At 53.4% G+C, this 15,085-nt stretch overlaps 1 protein-coding gene across 4 annotated transcripts in view; it reads left to right on the forward strand.

Moving 5' to 3' along the window:
* Positions 1–10,366, forward strand: part of CTDSPL (CTD small phosphatase like) — a 122,124-nt gene extending 111,758 nt beyond the window's left edge. For all 4 annotated transcript variants that reach the window (XM_086720439.1, XM_086720441.1, XM_086720442.1 and 1 more), the window contains 3 exons: positions 2,870–3,055; positions 6,686–6,807; positions 7,770–10,366. In XM_086720439.1, coding sequence (XP_086576565.1) covers positions 2,870–3,055; positions 6,686–6,807; positions 7,770–7,836 — 375 coding nt within the window. In that variant the 3' untranslated portion in view covers positions 7,837–10,366. The remainder of the gene's footprint in view (positions 1–2,869; positions 3,056–6,685; positions 6,808–7,769) is intronic.
* Positions 10,367–15,085: the final 4,719 nt, after the last annotated feature.

A 15,085-nucleotide genomic window follows, 5' to 3' on the forward strand; every position in this document is an offset into this window, starting at 1 on the left:
CGCCACCAGCGTCCCCGTGGGCACCTTGGGGACTCTGAAGTGGCCCCAGGGATGAGCTTTGTGGGGCGCAGGTTAGCAATCTGCTCATCTCCAGACCTGCTGCAAGGACTCTCCCCTTCCCCACCCCCTACAATGTCCTGGCTCGGGGTGGCTCCCTCCTCCTCTGCGTGCTGGGGACTCTGACCCCAGGTGCCCAGACATACCGCTTTGCCAGACGGGGCATTCCTGGTCTGAATCAGGTCTCAGTCACGGCTGAGATGAGAGGGAGCCCCACCTGCACAACGTTCTGCCAGACTCATTGGCAGGCCTTAGGGCATGAGCTCGGTAGAAAGGGAATCCAAAACCTAGGCCTCACTTTGGCATACTAAAAAGAGCATGGCCTCGGGGAAGACATAATCTTCCCCAGTGGGCGCTCTTTTGCATGAATGGCACCCAAGACGAACCGTAGCGTGGATGGGTCTCCTGGCGGGGCTCTGGGGCACCGAGGAGCCTGAAGTGACAACTGCAGAAATAACAAACAGGAAGATGACACCGGTGTGGTAGATTAAGAATTGGGGGGTGGGAGTTAGGAGGGCGTTTGCGGGGGAAGCTGGCAAAATTGAAACACTCTTTCTCGGCAGTAGTCGCCAGCGCTTAAACATCCTTGTTCAGTCTCTTCCTGGACGTCTCCCACCTGCGCCTCCACCTGTCTCTCCAGCCCTTCCCTCACTGCTACTCCAGCCTGGCTCAGCTGAGTCGGCTCCCAAGTGCAGCCTTCCGGCCCTTTCCTCCCTGATGCACAAGCTCTGCAGACAGGTGGGCGCTCCCCGGTTCTTGGCTCTGGGCTCAGCTCCCAGCCAGCACCATTGGTGCCATGGACCTCCTGGCCCACAGCCCAGAAACCCACAGGAGCCCTGAGCTGATGTCAGAGCCCTTCTATGTCTGTTTCCTCATCTAAGTTTCCTTTTTGATTCGTTCACCCAACAGATACTTGCTTAGAACCTCCTGTGTGTCGGGCTCTGTACTAGGCACTGGGGATACGGCAGAGAACAAAGGAGACAAAGCCCCTGCCCTCATGAAGCTTACATTCTCCACATCTACCTCTAAGGCCTGGAGCCCCCAGACTCAGACGTTCTCTTGAAGGATGTATGCCACCGCCAGTGTTCACAATTATGCGGAAATTAATCACTATTTCCACCTAGAGTCAGCCTCCTAGTACCGGTGGGTACTGCCCTTTCCAGCGGAAAACTGCAGTGCCTGCCTGGTCAGCAGGAAATGGCCTGCTCCTGGACTCTGCCCCCTCGGGATGTGTCTGGGCAAAGGAGGACATTGCCACAGAGTTAGAGCTGCTGCCCGTAGGCCCGTGGCCCCACATCCTGCAGCGTGCTGGCATTTCTCTGCACCCCGGGGGCTGCCGTGCATTCCGGGTACTTCCTGCCTCCCTGGCAGAGTTGCTGGTCTTTGTGCTGTCACTCTCTTTCACTTCCAGCCCCAGCCACTCAATGGGAACCCCGTCTTTTCGACATCTTCATTTATGAAGATTTTCCCTCAGGGATGACCTCTTTATTTCTTTATCCGGGTCAGCTTGCTTTGGGAAAATCCCCCAGGCCATGAGAGAAGGCCAAATACGGTGAGCCCCACACTCCCTCCCATAAAACTCGTGGGCTCTGCGGGGCGCCTGCGTGACTCAGTCAGTTGAGTTTCTGACTCTTGATTTCGGCTCAGGCCGTGATCCCGGGATGGTGGAACTGAGCCCCGCATCAGGCTCTACACTGAGCATAGAGCCTGCTTGGGATTCTCTCTTTCCCCTTCTCCGTCTCTCTCTCTCTCTCTTTCTCTCTCTCTCTCTCTCTCTCTCTCACTGAAAAAGCAAAACAAAGTTGAAAAAAACCTCCTGGGCTTCAAGTAAACAGAAGTGGGTGTCTGGGCACCATCCCTGTGTGGTGCTGGTCTGGCCCAGCTCCTCAGAGAGCACGCGTAGGAGGCAGTGCGGCCTCATGCCGCACAAGCCAAATGCAGAGTCTACTCATTCATTCGGTGGCAAAACTAGTGTTTAGAGCCCCCACCATGAGGTGGGCATGGTGCAAGGTGCCCGGGACATCCTGGTGAACACGCCAGACAAGGCCTGCGCTCTGGCCAGAGAAGAGAAAATCCGGTAATCCCCGGGGGTGGTGAGCTCTGTGAAGGAAGCCACTGTGAGACCCCGGTAGCCAGAAAGGGAGGTATAGGTGGCTCTACATGGGTGGTAAGGAAAGCCAAGACCCGAAAGGCGAAGGGACAGAAGGAAAAGTTTGTGCAGAGACCTGAGGAGGGAATGTTGCGTGCGGAGGGAGCACTGGTGCAGGGGTTCTGACCACGTTCAAGGCCAGTGCGGCTCGGGTGACGAGCTGGAGCTGAGCAGGGGCACACATCACGTAGCCGTGGCCGTGCGGGACAGGGCGGGCCCCGAGGAGTGCGGGCCTTACTCCAGGGCCGGTGGGTCCGCGGCGGGGTGTCGTAAGCAGGGGTGATGGGACGTGAGAGGAGCAGCTGCGTGGGCTGCAAAGGAGACGCAAGGGGGAGCGGGCAGGCCCTTTGAGAGGCTCACGCAGCTGGCCCAGGCAGAGGTTACACACACCGGGAGCCGGGCGGTATATACAGATGCAAGTGGATTCAAGATACTCTTGGTGGCGGAACCGCCAAGAACTTCTGACGGACTGGATATGAGAAGTGAGAGAAGTTGCAGCAGCCAGGCTGTCTTACACACATGGAGAGGAAAGCAAGCAGGATCCTAAAACATGTCCAATTATGTGAACCCCTGTCTGGAAAAGTAATGTGGATCTTGCTGTAGTAGGGCAGGTCTCTGGGCTCTTCCAGGCGCCCGGCCTTCACCACGACTCCTGCTTTCCAGTACGCAGACCCCGTGGCCGACCTGCTGGACCGCTGGGGCGTGTTCCGGGCCCGGCTCTTCAGAGAATCGTGCGTCTTCCATCGTGGCAACTACGTGAAAGACCTGAGTCGCCTGGGCCGGGAGCTGAGCAAAGTGATCATCGTGGACAATTCTCCGGCCTCCTACATCTTCCATCCTGAGAACGCAGTAAGTAGCCCCGGGGGAGAGCACGGGGCTGGGGGGGGGGGGGGGGGCCCGTCCAGCTTCTCCTTCGTGCTCTCAAGCATCTGCACCAGCTCTCTTGGCCTGGCCTTGGTGAAACCCCAGTTCTGCCACTTAGCAGTTGCGTGACACTGACCCAGTTCGTTCACCTCACTGAGCCTTAGTTGCCTCGTCCACCAAATGGGAATTCTGGGGGCGCTGACCCATAGGAAGGTTGGAGGATCGAGCGTGACAGAGCGTGGAAAGCACTTGGAACAGTGCCTGTGATGGGTGAGTGCTCAGTGGGGCTGCATCTTAGCGTTGTTAATGTTGTTCCTGAGAAGGGTTCCGTCGCGAACCTCCTGGAGCTGGCTCATGGCTCCCGTAGACTCAAAAGGCCTGGCTACCTCTTCAGCAGAAGACGTTCTTAAACAAGAATGAGTGAAACACCTCGATAAAGGCCTTCAGACAAGCCTGCCAAGCTTTCCCACCTCACAATGATGTCTGAAAAGTATACAGTGGGGACATCTCCTACCTAAAACTCCCCGGAGTGTGACAGTCCCCACTGGGTGCAGCATGACTGTCCAAGCAAGAGAGACATGCTCTCCCACCTCCCGTCCTACGTTTCCAGGGAAAGGGAGGTCAGCCAACCCCGCTGGTGACTGCCAGCCATCAGCAGGACCGCCACACTGGCCCTCAGCTCAGGCAGCCTTTCCCGGAGAGCAGGCTTCCTCCCGAGCCTGGGCTTCTCACACTAAACAAAAGACCCCCCCCCCCCCCCAGCGTCCTTTCCTTGAATCCAGAGCTCTGTGGCTCCCCATATAGCAAAGAACTGAGTTCAAGCTAGATTCAGTTAGTGAGTAATGATTATTTGAGTAAACGTTCCAAATTTATTATATTTACATGCATTCATTATAGTGAGTTAATCAAATTCATCGTAATGCATTTTGTCATGTGTCTCTTAACAGATAAGGATTACTTCTTAATACAATCACAATTCCATTATCCCATCTGACAGAGCTAACAGTTTCTTAATACTCTCTAATATCCAGACTGTGTTCATATTTTCCTTATCATCTCGAAATGTCCTGCATTTGGACTGTTTAAATCAGAACCAAGCAAGGTCCATGCACTGCTTTGGTTAATAATGCGTATAATCTTAACAGTTCTCCCTCCCCTCTCCCTTTTTCTTCTGTCCTGTTTACTGGTTGAAGAAAGTCTGGTTATTTGTCTTACAGAAATGTCCTCTCTTCTGGATTTGTCTGGTTGCAGCCTCGTGCTGGTTTCCCATGTTTCCCTTGAACAAGTACTTAGAGCACTACTGCCTAATTCAGTGCAGGTTCAGTTTTGTTTTTTCAAGAACACATCACAGGTGGTATTGTGTACTTAGTATGCTATCACATTAGGAGGCATATCATGTCAGGCTGTCCCACTTTTAAAGACTTCAAATTGATCTTTGGAGTCAGGTGTTGTTAGCCTGATCCTACTGTTTTTAAATTTCCCATCAACCTTTGACCTAGAAATTGAGCGGTCGTTGATGATCATTGCCTACATCAACTGTTTCATTAAGAATTGCGAAATGGCGATTTCTAAATTCTATCATTCTTTCCACGTGTGTTGGCCAGAACTCCCCCCCCCCTTTTTTTGTTTAAATCGAATTTGCCCTCGTCGACTACTTGATTACCCTAAATTCAGTTTGAATGTTTGAATCGGGAAGTCAGGGTAATGTCTTGGTTCTTTTTCTTTAATTCTTTAATCTTCAGAGTAATGAGTCGATGGTCTAGCAGCTTCCAAAAGTAGCCAGTGAATTTTGGAGGAGGGGGGCATTATGATGAACTCAAGCATTTTTCATTGTTATAACTTAATACATTTATTATTCTTTTGTATGCTCAAATGTTCGTTCACCTTTGGACAGCGGACATCCCTTCAAATAACGATAGTCTTTGAAAGCTTCCTGCTTCTGGTGCAACAAGATATTCCAGGCTCGTCTTGTCCGTTTCTTACCTCCACCCTGGAATCAACCACTTTTCTATAGAGCCTTGTTCCTATTAGTGGGAATGGTATTGAGAGACCACAGTTTGGATGGACTCTTATTGTTGCTGAGATGTCCTTTGCTTCTGGCCTTTTATACTAGACAGAGCTAACATATATATATATTTTTAGAATTAAAATTAAATCATAAATTCATATTGTTTTTCCAGTTCAGTGTTATAACAGTTTTTATTTAATTTCTTTGGTTTTATTTTTGTATTTGTATCTCCTTCTCTTGTGCTGAAATTCTGGGTTCCTAAATATATTAACACTTCATTACATATTTGACTTATTGTATAGTATATGTTTAATAGTTTCCAAATAGAGTACTAATATTATTACTACTACTAAGACAATTGCATGCACTTAGGGTGTCTTTGAGAAATGTACGGACAGAACACTACGTTTTAAAATCACTTGAAATAATTCTCAGTGTGGTTATGTCACCAAGTTTATATGCACCTTGGGTTCATTTTTTATTGCTTTCTTTTCTTAATGGTTTAATTTTATTTCAATTATGTAACACATTTCCATGATTCCAACATCAAAGCTACCAACAGAGATAAATTTGGAGAAGTCTTGTGTCCATGTCTGCCTTCTCCCTCTTTCCTGCCCTTCCCCTAGGAGTAGTCATTTTTTTGTTAATCCTTACCTTGTTTATATATATTTTTTTATTTTGAGAGAGAGAGAGAGAGAGAGAGAGAAAACAAGTGGGGGAGGGGCATAAAGAGAAAGAAAGAGAATCCCAAGCAGGCTCCATGCTCTCAGCACAGAGCCCAGTGTGGGGCTCAGTCCCACGAACCGTGAGATCATGACCTGAGCTGAAACCAAGTTGGATGCTTATCCGACTGAGCCACCCAGGCACCCCTATTTTTTAATTATACAATGAATCGTTTCGTTTCTGAGCAGTCCTTCAAAGGGCCCAAAATGTTACTTTTGTGAACTCCTTCGCTTTCCCCAAATTCCTTTTTACATCTCTTCTTTTGCACCGCTGGCTGCTACCCATTACCACCACCACCCCCCACGTCTAAAACTAAGGGAAAATCCTGTCTGTGCTCAGAGCTCAGACTGTCCTGAAATTTTATACTTCTCCTTTTAACCGATCGCTGCTAAGGATGGGAGGAAATTCTCTGCTTTTGGCTGTGCGGCACAATCGGAAGCCTCGCCGTGCCCGGTTTGCGGGCTCCGTGGTGTCAGTGGCCGGCAGGTAGCTGTGGCTCCAAGTGCTCTGAGGGGTAAGGAGCTGTTAGACGCAGCGGAAAGAGCTTTTGAAACTGGCAGGTGGCAAGGCCAGCTCTCATACACTCCGCGCCGTGGCCGCCTTTTCTGTGGCAGGAGAGCAAAACAAGCAGACGCACACACACTGACATTTACACTTCACTTAAAAAGCAAACACACTGAACTCTGCCTTCTTCCTGAACCAGGTAGCTCTGGATCCACCTTAGTTGGGACGGGAGAGAACAAACAAGATGGTGACGATGATGCTTTTTAGACACCCGTCCTCCTTACCAAAGAAAATGCTAAACGTGCGGGCACCAGTCGGGCTAGGAGCTGCCCCCGGTGCCGGGCACGGTTCAGCTGCCCCCTCCACACCCTGTCTTCCAGGTGCCCGTGCAGTCCTGGTTCGATGACATGACGGACACAGAGCTGCTGGACCTCATCCCCTTCTTCGAGGGCTTGAGCCGGGAAGACGACGTGTACAGCATGCTGCACAGACTCTGTGACAGGTAGCGCCGGCCTCCGCCCGCCCCGCCCATGCGCTCCGGGACCTCGGCCTCGGGGGACCTGCCTGGAGCGAGGACACTCCGTGCTCCAGGCCGCGAGGTCAAAGTGGCCATACCTACCTGTTTTATTTTTTAAGAACAGAAACACTATTTTAAGATGAACTCTTTTAACAGATTTCATAAAGGGACATGCATTTTACGGTATTTGCTTTTCTTAAAACATACCAAAAAGAAAAAAATGGAAAAAAAAAAAAAAAAGAAAAAGCTTGATATCTATCGGACTTCCTTTCAACTGCCCATCCCCCCTTCCAAGCAGACAACCGGTCCCTTTCTATCCCAGCTCGGAGCAGCTGACCCAACTCAGAATCTCTTTCCTACAGGATGAAGTGCCTTTTTGAATGTTATTTTAAGCTGAGAGTTAATTTTTCTACACAACATATTTCCAGACATCTTTTAGTCTTTTATTGTCTTAGATTCTCTAAGAAGACAACTACAACAATTTTCTAGAACCTGGGGGGGCGGGGCGGCTAGGGCTGGAGGTGAGTCATAGAAGCCTGTCTCCCAACAGGTGTGACCGCTCAGACGCCCTGTGGCATGTTGTAGGGCCGGGCTCCCGACAGGAGTCGCGGCGACCACGGCGGTGCCTCCATTCATTACTGACCCAGTTTGGAATGTATCTGCAGTTGTGCGGCTCGGCCCTTTAGGGAACGGCAGCTTCTTTTATGTTATTGCTATTGTTTCTGATGGGGACACATTTGTCTTGAGGTCCCAGTCTCCCCCCCTTGAAAAGTGGCATCGTCACTTCTGCTCCCACACGACTGCCGTACTCCTGTGTGTTTTCTGTTGTGTCGTCGTCGTTCTGGGTAGAGCAGTTACCAGAAACTCTGAAACCCTTGGATATTTAAAAAAAGACAAACAAACAACCTGTTTATTGATTTTTTTAAAAATGTTTTCCTTTCCAAAAGCTGGATACACACGGAGCTGTTTGGGAATTTTCTTTGCTGCTATTGCGCTGCCACCAAATGGAATTGACCAGCGGCTGTTACACTGTTCTTTGCCACTGTGCCTATGCTCAGAATCTGCTCACTGCTAAGCTGCAGACTCGGACAGGGTCAGAAACGTAGGTGTCCCGCCCCACCGCAGGACTGCACCAAGAGTCCCCCTTGCCCGGCTCTGGCCATGGGAGTTCAGAAGGGAACAAAGACAAAGGGGCCAGCGTGCCACACGGGCGTGGTGTTGGTTTCCGACTGCAGTCGACATCAGAGACCGTGATGAGCCGACCGTTCTCTCTCGAGAACCCGTGGCCTCCCCCGGCCACCCCGCTGACGTGGCCCAGGTCCCCTCTTGGTCTTCTCTTTTGAAGCACAGCCTGGGGTTGGGGAAACCTGTCTAGAGGTGGAACCCCTCGCCCCGAGCCAGGGAGAGGAAGGGTGCCCTCCCCGGGCCGGGGCTTCCTCTGCAGCCTTTCCCAGTGACAAGACAGTCTATAAAGTATTGCTCTTAAAAGTAATTTAGAAGAACCCTTTCGTGTCGGCACCATTGCCTTAGTCCTCTGTGGGTTGGGCCTCCGCCAGAGTTCTGGTGGAAGCGACTGGCGCTAGCAAGTATGGAAATGGGGGTCGAAGTAAAATTTTGTTCTCGCTTTCGTTCACAAGATAACGAAGCCAGCTGCCAATCGTGTCCTCCCGACAGCACTTTGGTCCGCGGACTGCCGTGCATTCAGAAGAGAAATAAGTATTCGGGGGTGACCGGGTCCCCCAGCTTTCTGAGTGTGCAGAATCCAGTAACCCACATGCCAGTTAAAGTAGAAACAGCCCCTTGCTCGCATCAGCACAGACCACGGCAGTTCCATGGCGGATCTGCACACGCCATAACCCTTGATCTGGAAAACTAGTCATTAAGTCAACCCGCTGCCTTAAATGTCTCGAATGTTGCAGTCCAGTGTCTGTCGTGTGTTGATATCCACACAGAAATCGGTCCTGGTGAGAGCCTCAGACCCTCAGCCATGCCCTCTTCTCTGCTGGCACCGTGAGGTCTTCTCTGGAACAGGGGGCAGAGAGGACGAAGTTCTAGAGTATTTCAGGGGAATCGGACCTAGGAACAGTGTCCCACTTCTCAGAGACGGAGTGAAGACACTGGCAAGCTTGAGCCAAACACTGCACCTAGTAGTTCTTGAAACCGTGAGCACCATTGCACGATTGTGGGGGATGGAGCCCGGTTCCTGCCATCACAGGACACAGAGTGTCTCGGGGAGGGGGGGGCCAGCAGACCCCCCCCCCCCGAGGGTTCTGGATTCTGTGCACCTTATTTGACCACACTCCAAAATTCCATTTTTGTTTTAACCCTCGATTCTGCTTTGTGTACATAACCAGAATATCTAGATCTCTCTCTATATTTTTAATCATCTACATGTAAATGAAGCAATAGAATTCTAACATAAGGCCAAGAAATGAGATGAATGTTTGGGGTTTATGTTTTTTAAGGTAAATACGGGTATTGTTTTTAATTATTACCTTTTATTAAATTGTGGGCTTTAAAACCTAATGAACCCTATTAGCTATTTCTCTGTGCCATATTGCTTCCCATGTTACCAAAATACCCCCCCCCCCCCCGCCGCCCCAACTCTTCAACCAAAAGAGAAACCCGACCTCCTGAGTCTCCACGGCCCTTTTGGTACCAGGTTAATATATAGTCTCCTGGACAAGTATTTTTTACATTAAGATCTGGGGCGAGATATGTTGGGTTGTGGACTCCGCCCCGGTGATGTTATGGCGTCTCTGGCCGGGCCTTGAGTGGAGGTGCCCAGGCATCCGAGGTTGTCACTGCTCTGTCTTCCGTTGTTCGGGAATCCTCCGTGTTGATCTGCGGTTTCACACATTAGCTGTTTGTAAACCATGTATCTGTATCCCAAGGAGGAACACCACCTGTCACAACCCATGGTTGGTGGGGAAGCTCCTTTGACACAGTGCAGTTTTGATGAGGTGACTTTGGAGACGTGAGGCCCTGATGACACTGACTTGTCATGGTTGCAGCATTTGAACTGCTGGTCTGGAAAAAGAAATCTGTAAGTCTATATAACCTGGCAACATCGAAGACCCTCTATTTTTAAAGACGGCCCTCTGATAAAATCTAGAACCACACAGCCCTATAGGGTCAAACACTCGTGACGTTTGTGCCTCTGCTTTTAAAGGTGCTGTGATGGGCAGTTGGCATGCCAGGGTTCGAGAAGAGAGTGGATGGCTTGACGTGCTTGTAGTTACCCGAGCAAAACCCACTGGCTGCCTCTGCTCCTATCTCGCTGTAAATTTGATGGGGTCCGTTCCTGTTCGTTCTCCAGGGAGCTTCTCTGCAGACTAACACCCCCCTCCCCCCCCCCCCCCCCCGTAGTGGAGATTCTGGTGCCTGGGTAGTCGTGGATTTCTGTTGGACATTTGAATGTGATAAACAAGCCAGCGTTACTTGGGAAATACATGTGGAATGTGCACGTTTCCAAGGGCGAGCCTTGTCCGTCGAGAGGTTTGCAATGATTTCCTTCCTGCCAAAAATAAACACGTGAAACTGCGCCCTCTTGTGGATGGACTGCTTCTCCGGCGCCGGCGTCTCTTCCCCCTCTCTGTTCCCTCCCCCTGCGCGGGCCTCAAGCCAGCGCCTCGGGGCTCCTGGGGCCCCAGCTTGGGCAGACCGGGGGGGGGGGGGGGGGGGGGGGGGGGGAGGGGGGGGGGAGGGGGGCGGGCTGCAGCAGCCCCAGGGGCCATGCACCATGACCCAGGGAAGGCTGGAAAACTGTCCCGCCCAGTGTTAAGCCCCCTGGTGGCGTCTCCCCAGTCGGAAGCAGTGTGGCTCCCCCTGTGGCTCCCGGCTTCCACACGCAGAGAGAACACAGCACCCCCCCCTCCCCGGGCGCCCCGTCGGCGCCACCAGCATTGTGTGTGGAGTAAGGTACCCTAAACCCAGAGCCTTGGGCGCGCTGCCTGAGATGCTGGGATTGCCAGCTGGAGCACAGCAAGGGATAGAAAGAGTAAGGATATTCAAGACCGCGTTCCCCCAGTGGGACACTCTCCAGGCCCTGCCCTCAGCCCCTCTGTGCACGAAGGTGAGAGGGGCAGCCAGTGCCCCTCTGCCGGGGAGTCGCGGCAGAGCCAGGGCATGGCCACACACTCTCAGGACTGTTTCTTCATAGAGCTCCCTGATTCAGATAGCAAAAGACACCGGTGGCAACAGTCTCATTGGGTCTCACCCATTTCGGTGGATGAGAAAAACTGAGGCCAGGGAAACTGCTGCGCAGTCGTTCGGTCACAGGCTTCCACCGGCACATTCACTCATCCCAAACCACATAGTACACAGCGTGTGGGTCGGCCCAGGAAACGTATTTACCAAAGACAAAACCCCCCGGAATCCCCCACAGCCAGTCTGTGCCATGCCCCGCCCCCCCCCCCCCCCCCCCCGTGCCCTGTCCAGTGGGGAAACTGTCCGGCCAGAGAAGTCACCCCAGCTTTCCCTCCTCTTGCCCTCTCTGGCATCGCCCCCGTACCCACAACTGCTTCCCACCTCCGTGTACAGCCAAACACACAAATACTGAGAGTAATGGCAGCCCCTGAAGCTGAGGTGCCCCGCGAATGTCCGTAGATCCTCTGGATGGGGGGAAGGAATCATACGTCATCAAGGGTCACTTATTTGGGACGTGGGCAGGCTGAGATTTTCCTCCTGATGTTTTCTTGTTTGAGCACATATTCTAGGACCAAACAATGGGCAGGAAGGCAAGGAGGGGAGGGGAGGAGTAGCCGGGAAAAGCCAACCTAGGAAGACAGCCTGTTGAGCTGATGGATGGGGGATGCACTGGGGGCTTGGGCAGAGTCCTCGGAATGACTGGGATGCGGAATGACTGGGATGCGTACAGGGCGGATCTCCTGTGCTGGGGCTTTCCCGGGGGCCAATAGGCTGCTCAAGCCCAGAGCCACCAGTTGGCATGGCCACCAGCCTGATCTCAAGGAGAACATAACCGGACCCTCCAGCACTCAGGAGGAGGATATGTGGGCTCCAGGGTTTTCCGTCCAGACTTCCATTACAGCCCCATCTCTCAGCCCAGTGATTCTCGGCTCTGGATCCCCATTACAATCACCTGAGGCCCAACCCCTGAGAGTGGGCATCGTATCTTCAAGTGCCCCAGAAGACTCAAAGTTTCAGCAAGGCCTAAGGAAAGAAAAGTCCCCCACGCTGTCTCAGGCCTGACACCCAGATACAGCAAAGGAGTTACGGACAGGGCTTAGAGGAAATGGCACGTATTGCTTTACCGGAAGGATCAGCCATACGTGGTCATTGCTAAAAGGTCAGGAAACCCAGAAAATTACAAAGAAAACCCCACAGGGGCACTGGGAGCCTTTCCCAAGGCAGGGGTGGGGAGGGGCTCCTAAGAGCCACACATGGCCCGCAGCTCCCTGCTTTTACACTGAGGTGGGGAGCAGAGTGAATATGCCCACCAACCTAACTGGGCCTTGCCACTTCCCAGCCCCCTATCCTGGTCCTAGCGGTGCCTTGATGGGGCATGGCTGGACAATCACATAGTCACACAGCCGGAGCCGCAGGAACGCAAAGCAGCGACACCTCCTTGAATGCAGGGACCCAGGGCTCTTTTGGGGGCTATCCTCGGGCTCCATTAGGCCCATCAGAATGGTGGCCCTGAGGGCACAGCGACAGACCCCCCCCCCCTTCCTCGGTCCCTAGCGGTTCCCACCACGGGGCCCTCCGAAGAGTCGCTCTTGGGCCCTGGTGACGGTGTCACTGCTCCTCCGTGACCTGTAACCAGATGTAGGGGCCCACGTGGGCTGCTCTCCTGAAAGGCGTGGGGTCCGGATGTTTTCAGGTAGTGGGACTCAGACCCCAGGCAGTCCCACCCCACGCCCCATCTGCTCCCTCGTGGGGGCGCCCCCACGCCTCGTCTGAACTCCGGAGGGGCGCACCGCCTGCAGGACCTGGTCTCCACGAGGAGCATCTGTCTCGGAGGGGACTCTGATGAGACCTGGGACAGCCACTGGACAACCAGAGCGCCGCGATCCTGGGGGCGAGGCCGGAAGGGGCGTGGCCGGCTTCCCGCGTCTGCCCCGCCCACCGCGGGCCACACCTACCCCTTTGTCAATATTATAGCTGAGCTGGCTTAGCCTTCCGCCGGGCCTTCGGAGATAATTCCAGAAGAGAGAGACAGAGAGAGAGAGAGACAGAGAGAGAGAGAGAGAGATGCCTTCTCACAGGAGGACATGTCAGCTCAGAAAAAGCCTGAGGAGTGGGTCCAGAATCCCGCAGCCCATGGGCCCTTGGGCTGGGAGTGGAACCCGACTTCCGGGGAAAGCTCAACTCCAGGCCTCTGCTTCAGGAAGGGGCCCAGCAAAGGATCCAGGTGATCAGGGCAGAGACTCAGGAGGACGTCAACAAAGATTTATCAAGCAGCTATGGTGTGCCAGGCACCATTCGAAATGCCGGCCACGGCAGCGGGCAAAGCACTGCCCCCTGGACCTCCCACTGCAACTGGGGACCGCGACGCTGAACAAGAGCCCGGTCAGTAAGGTGATCCGCTTCTGGAAGCGCTAGGAAGATGAGGAACGTGGCAGGCGGCTGAGAAGAGCCCTGCTTTAGCTAACATGGTCGGGGAAGGCCCCTCTGGGGAAGTGTCATTTTTGGTTGAGGCCAGAAGGCAGAAAAGGAGCCGAGGGAAGAGTTAGGGGAGCGGCTGCTGGCAGAGGTAACACCAAGTACAAAAACCCAGAGACGAGAATGAGGTTGGTGTCTTAAGGGACAATGAGAAATGTGTAGCTTCAACACAGTGAGCAATGGGGCGAGTGAATGGAGAGGCAGCCAGAGGGACAGGCAACTTGGGGCTTTGTTTAGGGAAGCCACTGGAAGGTTCGAAGCAGAGGATGGATGTCACGTGTGAGGTCCGACCTGCCAGGAGACGTGTGACAAGACAGGTGGGGGACGGGAGGAGAGGGAGTCGGTGTCGGAAGAGACACTAAGGTTTCCCTGGTACTTACAGCCTGGGAACATGGAACTTGGAAGAAAATAGAAAAGACACGGGAGCTAAGGCCCGAGTTGTGTGCCTGCTGACATTTGAAGGTCCCAACAGAGAGGGCAGAGTGGCCAGTGAGGGGGGCAGAACACTGAGTCTGTGTGCTGTTTCCAGAGGAAGGGGTGGTCCGCGGGGTCCCTGGGCAGTAGGAGGATACGACGAACCAACCACCGGCTGTGACAAGAGCAGGCACTGGAAAGAGAAATTTCCAGGGACTTCCGGAACAAAGGCCACGCAGAGCGCACGGAGGGGACAGTCTGAGGCCAGGAAGTGAGGGATGAGGACACGGGATTTTGCTGAGCATGGGGACAAAAGAAGGAGGGCAACAGGGGTGCACAGGTGGAGCCAAACACACACCGTCATAGAAGGGAGCAGGGGATTTGACAGCCATTCTCTCACACACAAGGTCAGACACACACAGGGACTGACCAGCTGCCCTGGGACACAGGCATCCCTTCACACACAGGGACCCATTCACTCCGTCGGTTAAACACAGTCACGTTAATAACTAGAATTTAGGGGCACCTGGGTGGCGCAGTCGGTTGAGCGTCCGACTTCAGCCAGGTCACGATCTCGCGGTCCGGGAGTTCGAGCCCCGCGTCGGGCTCCGGGCTGATGGCTCGGAGCCTGGAGCCTGTTTCCGATTCTGTGTCTCCCTCTCACTCTGCCCCTCCTCCGTTCATGCTCTGTCTCTCTCTGTCCCAAAAATAAATAAACGTTGAAAAAAAAATTTTTAATAACTAGAATTTAAATAAATTGTTTTAAAAGTGGGACTTACAAAAGAAAACACCAACGACAGAGTCGCACACGGGCAGTAGGTCCTACTGGACACAGGCCGACCCGGATCTCCTGGGGCCGCCCCCGCTCTGTGGCAGGGAGCAGTGGGGGTGAGGGCCCGACATGGGGGCCACTGGGCAGGTTTCAGCAGTGTGTCCAGCAGAGGCGTCCCACGGGCTGGGCCGTGGCTGGGACCGAGGCCTGTGGCCTAAAGGAAGGGTGGCCCTGTTCCTAGAGTTCTGGAACGCTCTATGTTCAGCACCTCCCCTGCCCTACAGTCAGGAAGGAAAGCAGGGAGCAGGCCGAGGTGTGGGAAAGGTGTCTTCCTTGCAAGGGCTGGACTGGCCTCTCCCACGAAGGGCATCAGGGCTCCCCGGGGGGGGCTGTGCTGTGAGCAAACCCAAATTGGGAGCAGGGAGGACAGCAGAGATGCTAGAGGGAGCCCTG

Source organism: Puma concolor, chromosome C2, assembly GCF_028749965.1.
Source record: "Puma concolor isolate L17-30 chromosome C2, mPumCon1.1.hap2, whole genome shotgun sequence".
NCBI lineage: Eukaryota > Metazoa > Chordata > Mammalia > Carnivora > Felidae > Puma > Puma concolor.